The following is a 24,063-nucleotide window of genomic DNA, read 5'->3' on the forward strand; positions in this document are numbered from 1 at the left end:
ATCCACTACGCCAGTCGCAACCACGCGGATCGGCAGTGCCGCACGTGGTCGGCCTGCCTCAGTCCCTTCCCCGCAGACGCCCGCCTTCTGAGCTCGCAGCTGCTCCGCGGCTGACCGCGAGCGGTCCAGCAACCCGCCCGGTCCGGCCGGCGCGGCCGAGGGGCGAGAGGCAACCGGCAGCCGTGCCGGCCGGAACCCGCCCGCTGCCTGACTGCGCCTCTGCGCTGCGGCGGGCGGCGGCGCGCGCGCGCAGCGGCCGCCATATTGATGTCTGCCGAGGACTGTGTTTACGTGTTGGCGGCGTCAGGTGCGGGCGCGACGGTGCTCCAGTTGCCGTATGCGCGGTGCGGAGCTTGGGAGACAGGTGGCCGAGGGGCGCGAGATGGGCGAGGCGGACGAATTCCGACGCGAGCCGGCCAAGAGCGGCCCCGATGAGGCGGTACTCAGCCTGGCCTACCGCGACCTGACGGACGTCTCTAACTACGTAGCGGATCAGCACGGCGCGCGGGTCGAGTACCTCGATCTCAGCCACAACAAGATCAGGTGAGGACGGGTGCAGATGAGGACGCGTCGTGTGCCGCCCCACTGCGCGGCCTCGCCGCCAGAGGTCGCGGCGGCCAGCTGTGTTGCGTCACACAACAGCTCCGGGACCTGTCCCCATTCCCGGTTTTACCCGACTGCAGAACATTGCTCACCCGTGCCAGGGGCGTAGTTGCGGCCCAAGAAGTGTGCGGGCCGAACACCCTTTTCAGGTCCCTTCGGAATGCAGTTTCGCAGGATGAGTTGGGTGGGAGCAATAGTCAAGGGAGAGGACAAGGGGCCCTGACTCCTAGAGACCAACGGGCCGCTATGGCCTTTAACCTTTAGAAGAGGACCCTGCCAATCAGTTGTGGGCCTCGGCCGGCATTTGTATGGGGCCTGCCGACCTGAGGAGGGCCTCCATCGGTATTTAGGTGACCCTACCGATCTGTGCTGGGCCCTCTGACAGCATTTAGGGCCCCGCCAATCTATAGAGGGTCTTCGGCGGCTTTAGATGGCCCCTGCGGGTTGAAGAGGACCCCTTACCAGCCCTGCCTTCTGCCGGCTTTTACACGGCCTGGGCATCATAGATTCAAGGACTCACCCAAGGACGCGGGAATGGATGGGGGAGAGGGAGACAGTGGGGGCAACTCCCCCTCAACTTGAAAGCGTGGGGTGGGTTCCCCCCAATTTGGATGGCCTATGGAGGGTGGCTGGAGGGCGCATCCTGGCCCATAGAGGGCCCATTCTGGCCTGTGGAAGGCCTATTTCCGACTGCGGATGGACCATTTTGGCGTGTACAGTGGCCTATTCAAGCTTGTGAAGGACCCAGAATTGACTGTTGAAGGTCCATTTTGGCCTGTAGAGGTGTGATTTTTGGCTGTGGAGGGCCGATTATGACCTGTAGAGGGCGCATTCTGAACGGTAGAGGGTTGCCCATTATTGACTGTGGTGAGCCCATTCTGGCCTGCGGAGGGCCCAGTCTGGCCCGTAGAGGGCCTTTTGTAGCCCGTAGATGACTCATTCTAACATGAAAAGAGCATATTATCGACTATGATGACCACATCCTGGTCTGTAGAGGTACTCATTCAGGCCTGCAGAGGGCCAATTCTGTCCTGTAAAGAGTACATTTTGGACTAACGAGGCCCATTCGTAGAAGTCCCGTTCCGAACTGTAGCGGGCCCATTCTGACCTGTAATGGGCCCATTAGTGACAGTCGAGGGCCTATTTTGTCCTGCAAAGGGCCTATTCTGACGTGTATGGGACCCATTAACACGCGCCCGTTGGATACGCTTCGCAGGGGTTGGGGTCAATTTGATCCCTCTGAGATCTCAGGAATTAAAAGGGCTAGAGACACCAAATACACAGGGTGTGTTAGCCTGTGCGTGAACTCACGTAGGTCAAAGCTTGAGGTTCCTAGGTCATGACCTTCGGGTCAAGTAAGGTCAAACAAGGTCTAACTCAAGGTTGGTCCCCGAAGTGTCGCTAGAACCTAGATACCTGTCCTAAACAAAAGGTCACATACTCATGTAAGGTAAGTAACTTTGTTTGGCCTTTCGAACGTCATGGTAACCACAATTATAGGTCACTTTGAGTTTTGCATTTGAATAAGCAACGAATATTACGCTAGGCAGCATGTTCGTAAAAATGTTATCTTCACCTAGGTCATTGTAGATCAGTTTCCTATTATGCCATCAGATAAGTTCATTGAATTTATATATATATATATATATATATATATATACATATACACACACACACACACACACATATATATATATATATGTATATATATATATATATATATATATATATATATCTATCTATCTATCTATATCTATATACATATGTATATGTATATATGTTAAGCGGTTTCTGTTGTCAATCAGTTGGAAATGAGCACCAGAAATTAACCCATAGAGCAAGCCCTAGAGCAATAAAACAGCTTGGTGTGGCCTTCGTCTGACCTCCATACCTGACCCTAGATCAGTGGAATTTGGTCATTCAGTTGTTGTGTTGTCTTAGAAAGTATCTCAGAGACGTATGGCTTCGTCTAACACTTTTTTGTTCCATCAGATCGAACGATTCCTTAGAAATTGAATTCGCTGAGTCCATGGCCTGACTTCCACCACGAACCTGCTCAGTATTTGTGATGGATGTATTGATACCGAATAATGTGGCAAAAAATAAGTCATTAAGGAGCTTGAAAGAAATATCCCACCCACCACATCATATCCCATATCCCACCTTCCACATTTGTCGTGAAAGCTGACGTGCGAAAAAATGACAACCTGCTTCTGAAAGCCAACAGACTAGTTTATTTCCGGATTTGATCCACTTGTCATAATGGAGTGGGGGTAAGGTTAAGTTAAAGAGGGGCTGGAACCAAGTTCGGAGGAAGGGGGAGGGCGGGAGCCCAAGTTGGGGAGGGGGATAGCGAAGCCCCTTTCCCCTCAACTGAACATGAAGCTATGCCCAATGGACCCCTATTCCCTGGCATCAGGGGCGCAGTTTTGCAAAATAAGTGGGGAGGGCTGAGTAGGGAAAATTATAAAATCTACCCCAAAATGTGCCATGACCCACTTGCCTCAGGCAAGGATGGATCCCCTCCCTAGTGCGTGGTTGGATTCCCCGCGATGGCCGCCGTTCCTGCCAGGGTGAGAGGCAGGCGACGCCATACTGCCTCAACAGTTGGGTGCGTCGTAAAGCCCCAATGAGATTAGCCCCTCATGAATAAGAAGCTAATCTCCCGCTGGGCATCAACGAAAGGTTAACGTTAAATTTGTACGAAGAGCGGATGAGCTGTTTCCCAACAGGGCCCTCTCGGCCCTACACATGCGGCGTGGATACACCCATGTCATACCGTAGTGGGCTGTGGTGTAGCACGTGACTTGAGTTCCTGACACGTTTGCAGAATAAAACTGTCCTTGTGGGAGGGACTGGGTTATAGCACATAACGCCGAAAATAATTCAAAAGCATAAAACTTATATCAAAAACGCAAATTTTCAATTAAGATTTGACATGAGTGTGCTACACTGTCGCTGTTTTGCACACCATCATACACTGGCACACAAGGTCAGATGGCCGCAAAAGATGGACCTGGTCGTTGACGTGTATTTGGGCTGTCCTGAATAAACTTCGGGCTATTACTACCCGTCGTCAGCAAATAAATGGACGACCAAAAGGTCATTAGGATAAACACATTCATTAAAAAACAAGCTTCCTGAAACACACGCACAGGCACACCAGTCACGACTCCGCCGTACAAACAGGTCATCGTATCCTCGGATGTCCCACGAGATGTCGCTCCAACTGCCTGGGGAAAGGACTGTCGGAAGTTGTCGAAAGTAAGTCCGGAGTTCGTGATACATCTTGGGTGCGCGGTAAGAAAACGCATTTCCCATCTCAGTTCGCGAGCGAGGTAAAAACAGTTCACTGCTCCGCCCCGCGGGTCGATCGTGCACTTCACCCACAGTGCGGAGTATGTGGAGCAGTGCAGAGCACTTGGTTCGTGCGACTCCGGCTCGCCCGCATTGAGGACCTTGTGGGTGAGTGAGGTGGTGTGATATCTGCCCAGATCCGTAGCAGGGAGCCAGCCAAGCCTCTGATGCAGGTCCGACATATAGCATACGTTTTGCGGCCGAAAATGAGTTTTGCGGCAATATTCAACACCTCTTACCGAAAGCGAGGTATCATCCGCGCACTGGTCCACCAGTGTCCCCGCGAAAAGACAGATAGTTCGAGAACACGCTGGAGAGGAGAGGCCAGTGTGAAACCCTGAAATATGCCAGTGTTTTTTTCAGCTTTGCAGGGATTTTCGGGGTACCCGTGCGGTCAGTGAGACTGACGTTTCGGTGCGATTGCGAAGGTAGGCCAAAAAGCCAAGAGGCAGCAACATCATGAGCGGACAGCCTGTGCGGGATGTTTTAAGCGGTCTGTCACATCGAGGCACTTGCTGATATTTAAAAACAGAGCAACGATATTTCTCCACGGCCGTTCGCAGATAGGATGTGGTCGGAAATGGTGGAGAACGCGTCATCCATGGAATGGAGGGGACGGAAACCGTTTGGAAAGAGGAGACGAGATGGTGAAGGAGAGGAAATGATGCAACTGCTGATGGATAACGCGCTTTTCGATTTTGGCAATCACTGGAACGATGGATATTGGGCGGTAATTGGAAGATGTGGTGTGATCGTCGGACGTGCAGTTGGGTGCCGAAGAATGTTTCCAGGATGTCAGAACGTTTGAGAGGGAAAGTTGACGAGATGAAGAAATATCGTGCCGAGGCCGTCAAAACTTAGACAACGCGCAGGCAGATGCCATCCTCGTTACTGGCAGAGGAGCTGTTCGTGCCCAAAACTATGGCTCGCAACTCGTACAGCAAGCGGGGTGACAAGGCCAGGGCGCAGGCACCGACACGAGGCAAGCGACCGAAAGTTTGGGTGGTGTTCCGCCACCGGTCCCGACTTGTCACTTCGCCAGGCACACGAGGGCCCATGCTGACAAAGGAGGCATTCAGCGAATGAAGAGTAGCGTCCGGTGTCACACGATCCGATCTGTGGCCACCAAGTGAGAATCGTGGACTGTAAAATGCTGAACACCAAGACTGTGAACTGCAGATAATGATCTTGAAAACAATCTCAGAGCCCCATGCAAATGTTGAGCAGCCCCTTGAAAGAGAGTGTTCGACGTTTGTATTTTAAGGAAAATACTGACAGATATAATGGAGAACAGTAAATGCTATTCGACACACACACACACACACACGCACACGCACGCACGCACGCACGCACGCACGCACGCACGCACGCACGCACGCACGCACGCACGCACAATGTGGAGTTTGCCGCGACCCTGGCGAGTTTTTCGACAGTGTGCTGCATTTGGCACGGCTTTTTCAAAATTTAGATACTCCCGGCTTGTCCGACGATTTTCTGCGCTACACTGCACGACACAGAGTTTTACTAGCCATATAAATTGTATGCAGCAAGTCGGTGGACGGCTTTGAAATTGCGAAATGCTTTGACCTGCTCTGACCGTCAAATTTGACATCAAACACTGTCAAAACTGGCCCGTTCCATCTCGACGGCTTTTGTACACTTAACATGTGACGGGGGCGATTGCACGCTTCGCACCATGCGATTCCCCACTCGTTATCTGCGAAATATGCCGATGTCTTGTCGCTCCGAACGGCGGTTTCGGAGATGTGGCCACGGCTTCGAACGGCTGGCCGCCCGTTCACGCGGGCCTCACTTTCAGACCACTCATGCAAGGAAAATAAGCCAAAAACGCGGCTTGGAGTACGTGCCGTGCGCTGCCCGTTGATCGCGCCCCATGAACTTTATTGCTGCACATTTGGTCTCGTACGTACGCGCGCTGTGTCCGAATGTCAGTCTTGAGCGAACTCCTGTCGGACTTGGGCTCGACACAACGCGAGACGTGACGGACATACACATTGGGCAAGTTAAGAATAGTAAGGGCAATCTAAGGCAGCGGCGCAGCATACGCATACGCGCTACATTCACCAAGTACTGACTGAATTTATTCAATATTGTCAGTTCAAATTCAATATCAATACTCAAATTCAATATTGACTGCCTTTGTAAGCTTCATGCCTGTTTTCGCTTTGCAAGCAGTTCCCGACAACCATGTGCGCACAAGTCAAACAATCTGTTAAAACTTGTGGGCCTATAAAAATCATCTGACCAACCCTTTTCCCCCTGTCATGTTGCAGGAACTTGCAGTTTCTGGCGCGATTCGATCGGCTGACAACACTCGTTCTGGATCACAACCGCCTCACCTCCAGCAGCATACCGCCTCCGCTGCCGCGCCTCAAGACCGTGTGGATCAACCACAACAACGTCAAAGGTCAGCTCGTCCAGTGGGTGATGTTCAGTTCTGCCAGCTCAGGGAAACTTGCAATTAATGTCCGCGATGCTCTTCTTGGTGTTTTAGAGCTTTTTAGAGAAAAAGTGAAGATATGCCATTCGCTTTGTCACCCACTCTGTGGGCTGTTTTTTTTTCTTGTAATCTGTTGGCACAATGACATTTACTGCGGCGTGCGGTGTACTTTTGCCTTAAGTATAATTGGCCTTCCCGTTTCGGAGCTGAAATAATAAGGGCGTGGCAAATAAGTAACAGACGACTTTAAGGGCCATTTTTAAAGCTCTATGGTAAACTAATTTGGACAGGTCATTTTACCAGCCTTATCCCCAGATGCGAGACAAAGCCAAATTCAAACACCTTGACGTGTATTTCCCATCACGGTTATTTGCTGACAGAGATAATCCTCTTTGGTCAGCTGTTTAGGAGAACGATTACGAACTAGCGTGAACATAACGAATTACATACCGTGATACGTTGGCTAAAATACAAAGGAAATACGCCTTTTTTATTATAAGAAACGCCCCAAGTTGAGACTCCCAACATTTTCCGCTAATGCCCTGTGTTAAATGATGGAGGAGCATAATCACAGGAGCTATCACATTATCTGACCACCCCTAAATAGCAAGAACGACATGAGAACTGCGGGTGCCCAGAACCGACCGATGCCTTCGAGCCCGCCATAAGTAGCCTGCTGTTGCCTGGGATGCGGTGCGGTCTCTGCCATAACTTCGCCACGAGTCTGCCCACTTGCGAAGCGCGTTCATGTGATGCTATGTATAAACTTCCCCGTTGCTCCGCAGACCTACACGGCGCTCCTAGGACTGGTTCAACAAAACCAATGTTGACAGTGGTCCAGTTTTGGTAGCTATTATGGAATGAAATGGCTCAAATCCCTAGTGCCGCCCTGTGATGGCTAGTGGTAAACATTTCAGGCGCACCACGAACAGTGTTGTGTCCACAGATTTGGCGCCATTTCTGCGTGCTCTGCGGTACAACTGCCCGAACATCCTGCACCTGAGCTTGATCGGAAATCCCGCCGTGCCCGCGCTAGTAAGCGGCTCGTCGCGCGGCGTCTTCTATCGCTACAGGTCAGTGGACGTCGTGTGCAGTGTGTGGTCTCTTCTTTGTGCCTCACCAGCGTCTAGTTACAGCAAAGCGTAATGCATAGTATGCCCTATTTTTTTTCGGAAGTTTTCTCGCTTCGCGTCCCTTTCCATTGCATTATGGTCACATATGCGCGACTGACGAGACAGATAGAAGCATGCTTCAGAGGGTATAGTTTGGTATTGCCTCTGATGGCTAGAGTGCGGACGTGAATTCAGCAAATACTTTAATATATATATATATATATATATATATATATATATAAACATTAGAGATACAATTACTTTAGGCTGTAGTCAGAAAAAGTGAATTATGATGCGTTCCCTGTTTACTCAAAATTGCACGTAGTGCGGCCGTGGGTTTGGTCGCGGCAGATCTAGGGGCTCAGTTTCCTTAGCCAGCTATGATTGACGATGCTACTGTTTGTGTGCGTTCTGCAAATCACATATGCGGTCGTCCAAACCGTTCCACTTCCACGTTTAGATACTACTATTCGGATTAACGGGGACAGTGTGTGTGTGGGGGGGGGGGGGGGGGCGATAGAATCATAACCCCGGGTGGTACCTCTTTTTGTGTGCGCCCCTTCCCGTGTACGGATTAGCAGGATTGTGTTCCTTCCGTCACTCGCGACACTGGGCACTCACATACCTTATGTACCCCCCCCCCCCCAAGCAAATGAAAAATGAAACCATAAGCAAGTCGAGACACCGACGAGGGAAGATGGGCCAATAAACGTGCCACATTCGCTGACTTATAAGCCTTTGCTGTTAATTGGGGTTTAAGTTAAAGAAGCGCGCAATGAAGTTCTATTTGCGGATGCGTCATAATGAAGCAGAAAACAGGGGGATCAAGCAGCCGGCCGTTCTGTTGTGTCATGTGTGTTGGCAACGACTGAAGCCGGCGTGTGGTCTGACGTGCGGCAGGATCCTGGTGCTGACGTACTTCCCCCGGCTGCTGAGCCTGGACCAGCAGCGGGTCGAGGCGTGGGAGCGGCCCGACTCGGACACGCTGTGGGCCAAGGTGACGTCACCGGACAGCTGGCGCCAGGTGCAGCGTCAGGTGAGCCAGCACGGTCAGCGGACCGCAGCTGTGACAGGTCCTTGCAAGCCGTCAGGTGGCAGAACGTGGATATTGAAATGAATGTTTCAAGAACCGGGCGAAATACCGCTTTTGAAACACGCATAACAGGCCAAGGATCACATTTTTGGGAGACAACCCGAATTTGTCTCGCCAGCCGGTGGCCTGAGTACCCTCTTGTTAGAAATATAGGAGGGACATGAGAGCGTAAAAAAGCGTTGGTATGGTTGTCTTATTATCGCAGGTGATGCAGCTGTAGCCGGTCAAAATAAAACACTGCAAGACAAGCATGTGCCTGGATGCCATAAACAGATGGCAGGCCTCAAAAGATCCTTCAGTGGTAGTTATACATTCATTCATACATACATACATACATACATACGTACATACATACATACATACATGCATGCATGCATGCATGTGTGTGCATGTGTGTGCATACATGCATGCATGCATGCATGCACACACACACACACACACACACACACACACACACACACACACACACACACACACACACACACACACACACACACACACACACACACACACACACACACACACACACACACACACACACAAACACACACCACACACACACACACACACACACCACACACACACACACACACACACACACACACCACACACACACACACACCACACACACACACACACACACACCACACACACACACACACACACACACACACACATACATACATACATACATACATACATACATACATACATACATACATACATACATACATACATACATACATACATACATACATACATACATACATACATACATACATACATACATACATACATACATACATACATACATACATACATACATACATACATATATATATAAGGTATGGAAAGATCCACGCTATAATAAATATTTTAAGATTTCAAGCATTGCGACAACATTTTGGGCACCAGATTTCGGAAGATCCTTCTTGACAACATTGAAAGTTTCCCAGTCCCCAAAACATCAAGAAATCATCCTGCATTGCAGGAGGTCCTTCGACACGTATAGTACGTTGCAAGCCCTGGATCAAATAATGCGCTACCATTCCAGCTGTGACTCGGATGCACCTAAACTCGGTTACGTTTCACCACATATGATATGTCAATCAACCTACATATTTGAGAGCAATCAACGTAAGTATTTTAGGAACAAGCTGGGCTAACGATAATTTTGATTGTAAATATAAAAAGGCATCGAAAATAGATACATGGTGTAGTATAATACAGACATGAAAGACCGGTGAGACCAATTTGCGAATAGTTAATGATCATTATATGTGAAGTAAACACGAGACACGACAATCCTTTCACCGCCAAACGTTCCAATGTGCTCAGAAATATCCTACGACATAAACATGAGGATACGTTACGGCGTGACACGTGAATCATGGTGCAGTCGTATGCCACAAGGAGATAAAACATGCAAAGGAACAATTTGATCCCGACGGATCAGGGGCTACATTGACGTCACGCCACGCAACACACGTTTGAATGGGACGAAAAGTGGTTTTAAACAGTAGTGGGCTGTGGGGTCACGTTAATTGTACTCATCATTATGACGACCTGAGCTGCTGTTGAAGCTGCACCAGCGAAAAATACAGATAGGACCTCTGGCGTGACCCGAAACACTCAAAATCTACGAATTGGCTACGATAATTCATCATGGGACGCTCCGCCGGCACCGAATGCCATCAATTGGCGATGGAGTGGACCAAGTCGATCCATTTGACGTAGAACCGCGCATATCCTAACGAGGGATATAAGGGTCGCGTGTTCACGTAGTCACGCAGTCACGCGCCCTCGCAGCGGTAACTTTCCAGACATCGGCCGCTACAGCAAGACAACTTAGTGCGAGAGAACACGCTCGCCACCCAAGCGTGCTACGGACCAGCACTGGGCCAGCGCCGGGCGATCTGGCCATTACCACCGCATGTTATCGGCCTGCCGACAAGATAAGCACTGATAACCAGAACCAAGTGGGGGACGGGTGGTCCCTGACCGGCCGGCTGTCTGCGTTTGCAACATGTGACCGTGGCTTATGATACTGGAATGCAACTCTTTCAAGAGTTCAATAAAAAAATCAGGATACTTAATCCTGAAAACGCTTTCATAGAAACCTTTAAGTGTATTTTGAACTCCCAGGGGTCCTTAAAAAGCGAAAACACGCAGAATCCCAGTAACTTATGGGCGAGCGTAGGAATATGCTCTGGACTGTTGGACGCTCTTGGACAAGCTTTACAGTGTAAGTTGAAAGTCCTTTTACTGACATAACGACCTTCGCCAATGGGACCTAAGAAGCTACGCGAATTTCGAATCCAGAAGCATCCAGAACAAGTTTTCTGTTGACAAAGACTCTCAGACCTCCGTCTAACCAGACATTGCGTCGAGTTTTGGAGCAGACCGCAAAATTTCATATGGCTCAGATTAAATTAATCGCAGAGGTTTGACGCGTTTCGTGCAAGCGTGTATAAGTAGTACCTACAGTGGGGATGGGAAGGGGAACTCGCGATCAGCCTCGGAAGAGGGGGCATTTACGTAACGTTTTAGACTTAGACGTTGCAAAGCAGTATCGTTTGAAACATGAGTGCATTCTGACATTTAGCTGTTGAGTTTCATTTTATTACAGCACGTCTTAGCAATGCGACGGTACCGGGTATGTTGACGCGTTACACGTTACGAATGAGCTGTTTGTGTTAGCGTCTCAGATGGAAACGTTACATTAGCTAATTCTGCAAAAAGCAAGCGGCGATATCACTGCGCATCTTGGAATATTATTGAATACGGATGAATCCATTCTCAGAGAAATTGTTTTTTCCAGTGGTCTTGCGTCGTGGGAAAACCGTACCACTCTCTTTCACACATTGGTCGCCGACGCTGACAATGGCCCTACCATCTCGAGGCACAGCAGTCGTGGAAATGACGCAAAAGTAGAATTATTGACTCACTATCGCGAGGGTGTGCGCTCGAGACTTCTTATCGGTCAGATTTCGTTGTCATCTGCCAGTGCCCTCGCAGTTAGATGTGTCATCTCATAAGCCACCGTGATCGCAGTGAATGGCGAATATAAATCGCCGTCGCAATTTCCACATTAAGCGCACTGGGTCGTGGCCTGCGCATGTGCTGCGCCTCTTGCGCGGCGTCAACCGTTTGCCCGCGCCATGGATGTTGCTGGGTCAGTGACACCGTCCTCCGGCAGGTGTCGGTGACCGCAAGCGACGTGGCCGACAAGGTGTCGACCACTGTCGGGCACGGTTTCGACATGGTCGCCACCTGGTGGGAAGCGCGAAAAGCGGACGCCGACGCACGACCGCCTGTGCCCCGCAACACGTTCGTCTGAGACCGAAGCGTTCAAAAGTCATTGCGCCAGATACAGTGGTTGTCGTGGTGCATATACCCCAGCTCGTTCGGTTACCGGTTGTACCGGATGCGTCCCGCCGGCGCCTCCTTCGGACCAGTGATCATCAGTGGCCTTTCTGACGGTGGTATGAGGGGCTGCCCAGAGCAGCCGTGAAGTCGAGCGGCCCCGGCAGTGACTGTGCAACGGTGTGCTTTTAACCAAGGGGTGGGCCTGTAATGTACCGATACCATAGTGGAACATATTTATCTCGCTGCTCGCCGATCGTATGTATCTCGCTGCTCGCCGGTCTTGCCGCCAGCGGAGTGCGCAGCCGCCGCCCGCTGCGCCTGCCGTCCACAGCTGGCATCCGTGCACCGCCGGCTAGGATGCACGGCCCTTGGATACCGAGCCCAGCCCTCGCGTCTATCGCCACTGAGCGCAGTGCGCTGGGTACGGATGACGACAGTGTCCCGGCAGTCGCGCCACACCGACGGGCGGCCGTGTATATTTCGCAGAGCAGCCTGGCAATACATGGCATGCCTCGACAGCATCGGTGCGTGGGCCGGGCCGGGCTGGACGCTGCGACCCGTGGCTGCTCCCTCCGGCCACCTCGTCTTCCCGCGGCAGATCACAGCAGGCAGGGCGCCGCGGCGGAGCCGGCGCCGTCGTCTCGCCAATCGGTGGTGGCGGCGCGGAGCCGCCGGGGCCGGTGGGGGGCCGCCTCGCAACAGCTGGGCGGGGCTGGGCTGCCTTCCGCCGGCGGCCCTCACGTCGGGCAGCTGTACACGTGCACGCTGCGGTCGTCGGACACGGAGACGATGCGCTCCGAGCCGGGGCTATAGCGGGAGCACCACACCTGCCGGTCACAGAGGCCCCGCTCACACCAGGCGCGGACGCGGCAACGCAAGCTGGCCGTCCCGATCAGAGGCCAGACACCGACCAGCATCACGGTTCGTCCCGATCAGAGGCCAGACACCAGCCTGCATCACAGCTCGTCCCGATCAGAGGCGAGACGCCAGCCTGCATCACAGCTCGTCCCGATCAGTGCAATGTAGTTGATACCAGGGCTGTGTTTCCCATTGGCACCACTGGCAAAGTACCTGCCTGAGCTGCTAGCTGTTACACCGCAAGTGCCTACGTCATAAACATAAGACTGTCCCCCAAGCTGCAGGGACTGTTATGACGCACTTACCCCTGACGGTTAACGGGTTGCAACTTCTGGACAGCTGTTGGTAATGGAGAACGCGGCCAAGGCGATGAGACATACGAATTTTAGCAACCTCACAGCCTCATGCTTTTACTGTCTTTCCTCGGAAAGAAACCCGGGAGATCGAATCTAACTGCCACGGTTTTCAGTTGAACCTTCAAAGTAATGTTGTATTGATTTCGTGAACGCTCGGTCACAATTTCATCCTCACAGCCCAGATTGTAATACCATGTATTGGTTTCGTAGGCGTTCTGTCACAATTTCAACCTCTATGACATTATGCCATAACAACATCTGAGAGTGTCGCACAGATAACATGCAAGTGACCATAGTTTACCTCTTTCAAAAGTGAAACGCGCCGCACTTTGTCGCGCACCCCCTCCTGGAGCACCAGCGCCTGCAGTGGCCATGGTAGCGCTCAAAGGCCATGGCGCGACCGGGAATAGAAACGGGACCCCCACGTGGGATGTCGAAGGCAGCGGGTCACCTTTTTAAGACAACTGCAGTCCTGTTATGCACTTCCCATGCTTACCTTGTTGGGATCTACAGAAGGTGGTTTACTCGTCATTCCACCTATCCTCAGGCGTGAAAACACGGGGGTCGTGGGTGATCACCTGCTGTCAACCCCACGGCCGCCTGAGTGATTGTCTCGGTAATCTGGGGCCGATCCGGGACCGCCCGGAGTGCGTTGGAAATGTATGGCAGTGGCTGCTTCTGACAGTTATGACAGCTATGTATAAGCTACGACCGACTATAAGAACACATGCCATGACCTAGCCAAACGTGATGGCACGCACTTTGGTATCCTAGTTCTTGACCCCCGTCCGGTGAACCGGCTGCTGAAGCGGGAGGACGAATCACGCGGCAGCTGAGCTGGCCGTGGTTCACACACCACCCAGCAGCCTGTCGGCCAGCCAGCGCTGGAAGGCGGCAAGCAGCGGCGGCACACTGGCGCCGGTCGCCGGCAGCCCCAGAGCGGCGGCGCGGCGCCGCAGCGCTGGCCCGGGCCCACGCCCGGCCTCTCACGCTCACATGGTCCGGATGGTGCTGGCCCGGAGCGGCGGCGCGGCACCGCAGCGCTGGCCCGGGCCGGTGCCCGGCCTCTCACGCTCACCTGGTCCGGGTGGTGCTGGCCCGGCGCGGCGGAGCGGCGGCGCGGCACCGCAGCGCTGGCCCGGGCCGACACCCGGCCTCTCACGCTCACCTGGTCCGAGTGGTCCTCGCACCGCGCGGCGGAGCGGCGGCGCGGCACTGGCCCGGGCCGACACCCGGCCTCTCACGCTCACCTGGTCCGAGTGGTCCTGGAAGGTGTGCAGGCATGTCCGCGAGGCCGTGTCCCACACCTTGACCGTGCTGTCCGTGCTGCTGGACACGAAGTGTTTGTGGTCGTCGGCGAAGTGCACGGAGAGCACCCAGGAGGAGTGGCCGGAGAGCGTGCTGGCCAGGTTGGCGTGGTGTCTGGCGGCGGGCACACGCCACGAGCGTCAGCCAACGCGGCACCGGTCGGCCGCCTACGGACGTCGCTGCATCGCTCCTGGACATTTGACAGCTAGTCACGCCTGGGGAAGCTGGGAACACGCCACAGAATGGCCCCCCTAACACGTCCAGCCGCGATAAAGCACCAGGGCCGAGGCCTAAGTACACGGAGAATAGGGACGGAAGTGCAACAGCGAATATCACCATGGGACCGGACGGGAAAGAAACAAGCAATGGGACGGAGAGAGGCACAGGAAGAGGCAAGAGACACGCACGCAGACAGACAGATACAAGAGCTACACTTGCGCACATACAGACGGGGACGGAGTGACTGAGCGAACGTCATGGAGACACAGACTCTGTGTCTGAGACAGAGGCCCAGGCAAACACAGAGATGTTCTGACATATATAGATGCACAGTAACACACAAACCAACATAGCAGCACACAGGCAGCCGTGGACACACACACACGCACAACGACGCGAAGACACACACGTAGATGCAGAGACACACAGACACAAACAGGAACAAAGGCTGAGACAGAGGCACAACCCGTACAAAAGTGGAGCACGCACGAACCCAAATACACACATACGGACACCACGCCACAGGTAAACCACGCACATGAAAAGGCGCAGAGGCGCAGTGGTGCACTTACACATCATACATCCCTCGCAGATGAAAAGGCGCAGAGGCGCAGTGCTGCACTTACACATCATACATCCCTCGTAGATGAAAAGGCGCAGAGGCGCAGTGATGCACTTACACATCATACATCCCTCGCAGATGAAAAGGCGCAGAGGCGCAGTGATGCACTTACACATCATACATCCCTAGCAGATGAAAAGGCGCAGACGGCGCAGTGGTGCACTTACACATCATACATCCCTCGCAGATGAAAAGGCGCTGAGGCGCAGTGGTGCACTTACACATACATCCCTCGCAGATGAAAAGGCGCAGAGGCGCAGTGATGCACTTACACATCATACATCCCTCGCAAATGAAAAGGCGCAGAGGCGCAGTGGTGCACTTACACATCATACATCCCTCGCAGATGAAAAGGCGCAGAGGCGCAGTGATGCACTTACACATCATACATCCCTCGCAGATGAAAAGGCGCAGAGGCGCAGTGATGCACTTACACATCATACATCCCTCGCAGATGAAAAGGCGCAGAGGCGCAGTGATGCACTTACACATCATACATCCCTCGCAGATGAAAAGGCGCAGAGGCGCAGTGATGCACTTACACATCATACATCCCTCGCAGATGAAAAGGCGCAGAGGCGCAGTGATGCACTTACACATCATACATCCCTCGCAGATGAAAAGGCGCAGAGGCGCAGTGATGCACTTACACATCATACATCCCTCGCAGATGAAAAGGCGCAGAGGCGCAGTGATGCACTTACACATCATACATCCCTCGCAGATGAAAAGGCGCAGAGGCGCAGTGATGCACTTACACATCATACATCCCTCGCAGATGAAAAGGCGCAGAGGCGCAGTGATGCACTTACACATCATACATCCCTCGCAGATGAAAAGGCACAGAGGCGCAGTGATGCACTTACACATCATACATCCCTCGCAGATGAAAAGGCGCAGAGGCGCAGTGATGCACTTACACATCATACATCCCTCGCAGATGAAAAGGCGCAGAGGCGCGGTGATGCACTTACACATCATACATCCCTCGCAGATGAAAAGGCGCAGAGGCGCAGTGATGCACTTACACATCATACATCCCTCGCAGATGAAAAGGCGCAGAGGCGCAGTGATGCACTTACACATACATCCCTCACAGATGAAAAGGCGCAGAGGCGCAGTGATGCACTTACACATCATACATCCCTCGCAGATGAAAAGGCGCAGAGGCGCAGTGATGCACTTACATCATACATCCCTCGCAGATGAAAAGGCGCAGAGGCGCAGTGATGCACTTACACATCATACATCCCTCGCAGATGAAAAGGCGCAGAGGCGCAGTGATGCACTTACACATCATACATCCCTCGCAGATGAAAAGGCGCGGAGGCACAGTGATGCACTTACACATCATACATCTTGATGTGCCCGTCGTCTGAGGCTGTCAGCAGCAGCTTCGAGTCCGGCGAGAAGGCCAGCGACCGGATGGGCATGGCGTGCCCCTCCAGCGTGTGCACGCGCCGCTCCGACTCGATGTCGAACACGTTGATGATGCCGTCAATGGCGCCACTGGCCAGGTACTTGCCGTCTGGACTCTGCGTGTGGGCCGGGCGGCTCGGTCAGGGACAAACACCGCTGCACCCCGTTGTGCCGGTATAGTGGTAAGCGTGCCGGCATTGTCCCACAGCCAGTGGGGTACGCATGCTGCGTTTGCACGTAACAAACACACGCGAGCTCGAGGCACATCACTGTTTTGGTTTGATCTCACCAGCGTCGAATTCCCCAGCAAGGAAGGCGTTTACTGAGGCGGCCTTGTATGACAGTTGGCATGCTCCAAAAAATCGACGCTAGTTTGGCTAAGGGCAAAATTACTCTGCAGTTTGAATAATCTGGGACGCCGGTCTGCGTACACGCACCAAACGTCTATCAAACTGCGCTTAGCAACAACTCCCCCCAATGTCACTCCGATGCAGAAATCGTTAGAACCAAAAACTAATTATGTGCAAGATGGCAAAGTTGCATGTAAAATGTAAACTGGCCATACAGATCTGGTTGTGTCTCCAAGACAATCCCTGATCTCACTCATGCCACCTTCACATCATGCATCGGACGAACAATAGCTCCGACCTAAGCCGCGATACGAGACCAAACCTATCTAGAAGGCGCGCCTGCAGTCCAACCGATTGTGACGACTACCTACCCCACCGCACACCATCACAGGTCCTCCCTCTCCCCAACCCCGGCTTCCGCACGCCACTCACGTAGGCGATGCTGAAGGTGAACTTGCCCCTGGTGTCGAAGCTCTGCTCCTGTTTACCCGACTCGACGCCGTAGACGACGATCTTGCCCAGGTGAGAGCCGGTGGCGACCATTTTAGAGTCGGGCGAAAAGCAGACGGACCAGGCCTCGACCGGGCCGGCGTCGATGGTCTTCAGCAGACCACCGGTGCCCAGGTCCCACAGTCGGATGGTCGAGTCCAGCGAACTCGACGCCGCCACTGCCCGCACATCGAGCGACGAGTGTTCAGAGACGAGTCACACAAGGATGTGTGGGGCAAAGGGCGGAACACGCCCAACAGTGGGAGGTCGCGTCACATAGCGGGACACCGTACCCGAACGGGACACCGTGCTAGGGAGCCGTATAGTTACTATCATGGGGCCCAAGGCCCCACCTCAGTGGGATACTGTGTAAAAGAGAGAGAGGATACGCTATACAGCGAGTAACCGCATCCGGCAGGGAGGAACAGCTTGAGACTGAGCATCTAAGTCATAGAGCGGAAGAACTCAGTCATAAAATGACTGGCTGGACCACGGCGCAAGAGTGGATGTCAAGACACAGAACGCCATTTAGGAGGGCGGAGCACCGAGCCAGACATCGTGAGTCCCTGCCAGCGATCTGAAGTCCGTGTCACAGTGGGGACCGCATCAAAGCGCTGGAGTGCGTGACAGAGATCTGACAATCATTTCACTAAAATGAAACGATCGCCAATCAGTTAATAATTCGCATACACATATTTCCAACACACGCCAAAAAGGCTGTCATTAGCAGCTTCCTGTGCCATTGTGAACAGTCATTTGTCGGTTTCATCGGAAATTGGGCTGAAGCATCTTAATCATTGACCCGAAGAGCATTTTTAAGCAAGTTACATAAAAATGTGATGCTTGGGACAATTCACGCCGAGCCCGGACACTGGCAATCACCCTGATTTGAGCCAAAGTGAACTTGTGAGGTCCTTTGCTACAGAGAAGTGGACGGGTTGTCCACAATCTGTCAACTTTACATCGTGTGATATATGCATCTTCAGATAAAGTAGGGTCATGAGGTTTTAATTTTTGCACTTAGTTATGCAATTAAAAAAGTTAATCACATGCATGATGTCGAAATCAACTTGTCTCCCCTCGCCTGTCCATGCTGAGTGGACACACAAAACGACTCCAAATTCATTTCAATGCTTCAATCATGATTGCAGCCACCAACCAAGTAAAAAAGATGATGCACAGATGAAACTATTCACCCTGAGATTCGGCCAGCGAGGGTCAGTTACAACTAGCTGACCGGCTCAAGCGACTGGCATGGAGAAATAAGCAGACCGGCTTTTGCCAACTACGAAGGTGTGATAGCCACTAAACGGAGCAAAAGCGCATATCACCACTCCCACCGGAATCGTCGAGAAGCGCCCCTCGACATAAAACACCTCGCTCAGTATCAAACAAGACGAACAGATAACCACGCAGCTGCTGGACCGTAGCCGGGGGCACGCCGGCACAGGAGCGCGGTGCGGGCCGGCGCGCAGCGGCAAGTGCGGCGCACGCACGCCGCGCCACCACTAACCGTGGCCGTCGGCCGCTATGTCGACGGACATGACGCCGAGCGCGTGGCCCTCGAGCGTGTGGCGCGGCACCAGCTGACCGTCGGTCCACTCCCAGACGCGCACCGTATCGTCCAGCGCGCCGGTCAGCACCAGCTCGGAGGGGAGCGCCGCCGGCGCTGGCCGCTCCGACTCGTCCGCGGCCGGCTCCCTGCCAGCGCCGGCCCGGTCAGCGTCCACCGAGCCTCGCGCATGCAGCATCGTAGCACCGCTCCCATCGAGCGCAGGGATCACACCAGCAGACGCGCAACACGTGGCAAATGATGGCGAATGCGTTGTGGGGCATTTGAGTTGGCTTAAGGCCGGAATGCGACACAAGGTTTGATATCAGAACATCTTTTTTTCATTCTGCGGCATTAAACGAATCACTTTTACACATTCGACTGGTAACCCTCGATAGTTTAAGTGTTGATAGACGTTTTGGACTTTTCAGGGTTTCCGTCTGGCTTGATTTTGCAAATTTCCTTCCATACTCAGAAAATGGCATCGCTGGCCGTGACATCGAACATATTATTTGCCGGCTCATATCACCGGTTTCGGTTAACATCTGTTTAGCACAGTGGGCTCTTTTTACACACGTAAGCTGCCTTGAATGAAATCTTAGTTGAAGAATGATACCATGTGTACTAAACGATATCAAGGTTTTCCGTGCTACCCTGGAAACTCTTCCATATGTACTCATTTACGAAAAGCTGAACCAACAGTTGATTGTTAAACCACCAACGTGGCCTTTCAGTAAGTTGACACTCAGGCGCGGTTCAGCGTGTTTCGTTTACCTCACAATACTCACCCTGCAGCTGGTGTCGCATCGGCTGGCTTGGGTTTGTACCGGCCCCAAGCGCAACTCCAGATGCAGTCATCATGGGCATTGTCCTTCTTATACTGAAGAGAATACTGCAAGACAGAGCTTCGTGATTACCGCTTGGAAAACTATCACGCTGGTTTTAGACCACGGATTGCCTCTGACCACACAATAAATATCTGTCAATCTAAACGAGACATAGCGATAAGATTTTGATCACCCTTCCGTCCCATTTCCATGAAACAAGCCACGTAGAAATGATCACGAAGCGGCAAAACATTCAGGGAACGTAGACTTATCACGCACTCAAAAGAGATAAGTAAACAATATTTTATGAAGGCAAAAGACACTAGAATTCGGCAGACTGACGCTTCAGCACGGGCCGCTGACTCGCGTCTGGTGGATATCCTGCGAATTGGTCAATGCTTCCTTCATTTTATCAACCCAGGTTCATTTGCACTGGGCGAAAAACTTGACACTTTGTAGACCAGCTGAGTGCTGGTCAGGATGGCAACCCAGCACGTGGTCTACGACTACTGCTAAGGCCATTTTAAGCTATCGCTCGCAAATGCCTGTCAGACATTAAATGAAGTCATTTTCTATTCAGTCAGCTTTCACGGGATAGCAGAATGCAGTGTTCAAGTTAAAGCATGCCACCATTCACTACAAAAAGATATAACATCACTACGACCTCGCGCACGAGAGCCCATCGCCGAACCTGCCAGCTCATGATTTAAGGGGTTTATGAAGAAATGTCATGTCCGCTTCACAAATTAACCCCATGTGGCCTGGACATGGAACAACATTTGAAAAGGTCAATGACATTGCTAACTTCCATCACGTGTTTAATAGGCTGTGCTGACCTTTACAATCTTTCCACCATGGAGACGTTCGGGTACGACGTAAAATCGTTAGAAACTAAATGAACGGGACGCGGCAGCTCTCAGGTCAGGTGTACGCCAATTCCCGGCCAAACTCGCACATATTTCATCATTACTGACCGAGAAGTTTGGTAGATCTCGAAACATGGGACAAATTGTGCGACTTGCGATAACTGCGTTTGTCATGTCGCGATAAGTGCCACCTCCTTGCATTTGGTTAAAATTTTGCAGCAACTTAGCCCACACCAGCTTCAGCTATTTTACAGCCTACTGCAGAGGGTGAGAATGAACCCCTTGAAGATTCTGTATACCTGGCATGCTATCTAAAAAAATCAAAAGCAATGGTAATTTTGTGTATGACCTGCAATTTATCCAAATGCTGCTTCTACATGGGTGAAACAGTTGAGCAGTGACAGGTCAAATGGCAAAGTCAAGATAGGTCATGCACTGTCAAGCCACATCCTGTTGTCAGTTCTGCCATCATCCTCAGTGGACCTGTATCTCTGACAGTTCAGCAGAAGCAGGAGAGCGAGAGGCACAGCAGCGATGGTAGCTTTGGTAACCATGGAAGGGATGAAAGAAAATGCAAATCCTGTCCACTTAATGGCTGAATGGTCACATGTTACAGGCTACAAGCAACATATTTGATGAGTGACCTGCCAGTAACAAGAAACACAATGTTTATGCGGGTCTGTGTGGTCAGAGTACAAGCCAGTGCAAACTTGCCAGACCACAACACAAAGTGATTGTAGATGTTAAAATGTTGAGACAAGATGAAGTAAAATAAGCACTACACAGTCAGCCTGCAAAATAAACCATGGCATCTTAAACAATGGTCCCAGTCAGCATGTTCCCATGGGCACAGAGACCAGAAACAGAAGGTAGGTACAAGCAGCACAGGCTGCACACAGGAGCTGCCATCACAAGAAACATGTAAGGATGGGTCATTTTATCATTCATGGGGCAGCACCTGGCATGATAGATGAAAGAATGGCTACAACTATGCAAGCTGAATACATATAAGAACATAGCTACATAATGCAGTGGAAAGTAAACTTACCATTCCAAGGTTTAATGTAACACTTGTCTTTCCAGCTGACTCCAAATAGAAAGTCAACAAGATTGCAGACTTGATAGCAGTAGTAGTGTTTCACTCTGGTTGAACAATATCTTCAGAGTGACACAAAACCTGCTTTAACATGGCATTCACATGTAACAAAAAAGGCACCTGAAAAGTGGATACAGTTAACCAACTCAGCAGAACCTCTTGATCATGAAGGCACCTAGACAGGACACCTTGACCTGCCAACACATCCATCAACATTCAACCTCTGATTGGATAATGTTACTAGCACTTCTGTCATCTCCCTTCCACCAGCCTGTTTTTAAGTCCTTAAAACCACCTGGCAGAAACTGACAGAATCTCCCATCTAAACATTGCAAGTACTATATGATGTTTGTTGATGTCGGAGTAGATGAATGTTCAGACAAAAATCGTACTTGATACATTGGTGTCAATGGAGGTACAGACATTTTAAATAAACAACACACTGCAAAATGTATGCTATATCAAATAGAATAGCAGCAATAGCCAACAAACAGCATCAATGCACACACTGTAAAGATGAGATCCCAAGGTTAGTGGATGTCTAACACCAATTTCAGCTCAGAGAAAGCTATTTGTAATGACAATATGATGTTACTAAGCTTATCTCCAGATAAACATGTGCTCAGAATATTTTTCAAGAAAATTATCTGAAAATTCTGCATAATTTGCCCTAGCTGGAAATTCAGCACGCCTCCGCTGCAGGTGCAGTCCACCAACGTGCAACCAAGCTTTCCTTGAAGAATGGGTCAAAATTCAATTATCGTTTTCGGAACAATAATCCGCATCATCAATGGCACCGCTGTGTATCGCCAACATGAAATCATCATCACAGGTCACGTGTCTACAACGCAACCTAAGCCGGCATTCTCCAACTCACTCGATTTAGAACTTTAAAACATGGGTCCCAACAGTTATACTCCCTTGCAAAACTGGAGTAATTAATAATGCAAGGGCATTATTTTCAAACATCATGTCAATGACATCTCGCGTTCTCGCATGCTTCCGAAAAATCCCGTCACCTTGCCACTGTCAACAGGACGCCCCACACGCTCCTTCGATGTAAATAAACGCCGTCGTTGAATGCGGCGCAGGTATTCTAGATGTGCCGCGTGTCCCTGCGTGACAGCTGATGATGTCGTCACTCATAGCCACCGTATGGTAATAATACTTTCAGCATAATGCGATATAGGCTAATAATACTTCTGGTAACAACACCTCACAACGCCAGAACCTGCATTTCTGCACTAGATCTCTTTTTATAGCACCCAAAAACTAGGTTGAATAATCCAAATACTGGTAGTCTTTACCAAAAACAGTGAACAGAACCATATATATATATGGTTCTATCAGGGGCGAATCCAGAGGGGTGGTGGGGACGAGGTCATGTCCTCTTGGGCCCCGAAGAAGCATTTAGGCTCTGAATGGGCCAAGCCGGCCGAGCCGATGCAGTTTTGAACAAAAAAGGCAACAAAATTAAACGACTTTGGGCTTGCAGACGGCTCAGAAAAATCGCAAGCCAAAATGAAGGACCGCCAGAAGACAACAATTATTTCTCATCGGTTAAAAGGGTGGTGATGAAGAGATTTTCAGTCCCATTGCCCTGTCCAGAGACCCCACCATGTTTCCGTGACCCTGGATGTTCATTTACAGGGTTAATCCGATCGTCAAGGAGCCTTCCACCCTCGATTTCCCTGCATTTGCCCGGAGAGCAAATGCAGAGAAATCAAGGGTAACGTAGTGCAAAAAAAAAATCGGGCAAAAACTACTTTGGGAATCGTGCTCACCATTCACCAACGCCTGATATGAACGACTCAGCAATCATATACTTTTTGCCCCCGATCACTGCATGGCCAATGGAAAAGCAGGATTTGAACGACCTTATGACGTCATAGGTGCCTGTCATGGGCTTTGAAATAGTCCCCCGAAATAGTCTGCGCACCTTCACGGGCGTTTAGTTAAAAAAACTAGAGGGGATTAGGTCTGACGAAGAACAGAGCTGTTCACTGTGTAAATGCACGGAGTGATCTTCAAAATGGCTAGTTTGGTTCAAAATCCCGTGCAAATGGAAGTTCAACACGCCTCTGCTGCAGGTGCAGTCCACATGGT

General features: G+C 51.3%; 2 protein-coding genes across 4 annotated transcripts; one reads left to right on the plus strand and one right to left on the minus strand.

Moving 5' to 3' along the window:
• The first annotated feature begins 256 nt into the window (after positions 1-256).
• Positions 257-12,511, plus strand: LOC119112115 (leucine-rich melanocyte differentiation-associated protein). The gene is made up of 5 exons (XM_037236137.1): positions 257-543; positions 6,255-6,388; positions 7,368-7,494; positions 8,434-8,569; positions 11,826-12,511. Exons 1-5 carry the CDS (start codon positions 338-340, stop codon positions 11,964-11,966), a joined length of 744 nt encoding a protein of 247 aa, XP_037092032.1. The 5' UTR covers positions 257-337; the 3' UTR covers positions 11,967-12,511.
• Positions 12,512-12,611: 100 nt separating this feature from the next.
• On the minus strand, positions 12,612-23,036 carry LOC119112114 (WD repeat-containing protein 61). 3 transcript variants are annotated; one of them, XM_037236135.1, is made up of 8 exons: positions 22,977-23,036; positions 21,910-22,077; positions 19,957-20,060; positions 19,130-19,317; positions 17,560-17,795; positions 16,706-16,893; positions 14,460-14,631; positions 12,612-12,822 (listed from the first exon to the last, which is right to left on the minus strand). In XM_037236135.1, the coding sequence occupies exons 2-8, from the start codon at positions 21,910-21,912 to the stop codon at positions 12,733-12,735; spliced, it is 981 nt and encodes a 326-aa protein (XP_037092030.1). In that variant the 5' UTR covers positions 21,913-22,077; positions 22,977-23,036; the 3' UTR covers positions 12,612-12,732. The 3 variants fall into 3 exon arrangements, with proteins under 3 accessions (XP_037092030.1, XP_037092029.1, XP_037092031.1); XM_037236134.1 differs by lacking the exon at positions 22,977-23,036 and adding an exon at positions 22,835-22,970; XM_037236136.1 differs by lacking the exon at positions 22,977-23,036 and adding an exon at positions 22,939-22,957.
• Between the last annotated feature and the right edge of the window lie 1,027 nt (positions 23,037-24,063).

This window comes from Pollicipes pollicipes, unplaced genomic scaffold (assembly GCF_011947565.3).
Source record: "Pollicipes pollicipes isolate AB1234 unplaced genomic scaffold, Ppol_2.1 Scaffold_7261;HRSCAF=8764_pilon_pilon_pilon, whole genome shotgun sequence".
Classification (NCBI taxonomy): domain Eukaryota; kingdom Metazoa; phylum Arthropoda; class Thecostraca; order Pollicipedomorpha; family Pollicipedidae; genus Pollicipes; species Pollicipes pollicipes.

Excerpts from the sequence above, each read along its gene's own strand:
- LOC119112114 (XM_037236135.1), bottom strand. Across the intron at positions 16,894-17,559 it reads TCACCTTCAGCATCGCCTAC|AGTCCAGACGGCAAGTACCT; the intron begins GTGAGTGGCGTG and ends GCCCACACGCAG. Across the intron at positions 14,632-16,705 it reads CACATCAAGATGTATGATGT|ACACCACGCCAACCTGGCCA; the intron begins GTAAGTGCATCA and ends GCCCGCCGCCAG.
- LOC119112115 (XM_037236137.1), top strand. The coding sequence starts at position 338 with ATGCGCGGTGCGGAGCTTGGGAGACAGGTGGCCGAGGGGCGCGAGATG. Across the intron at positions 7,495-8,433 it reads GGCGTCTTCTATCGCTACAG|GATCCTGGTGCTGACGTACT; the intron begins GTCAGTGGACGT and ends GACGTGCGGCAG. Across the intron at positions 8,570-11,825 it reads GGCGCCAGGTGCAGCGTCAG|GTGTCGGTGACCGCAAGCGA; the intron begins GTGAGCCAGCAC and ends GTCCTCCGGCAG.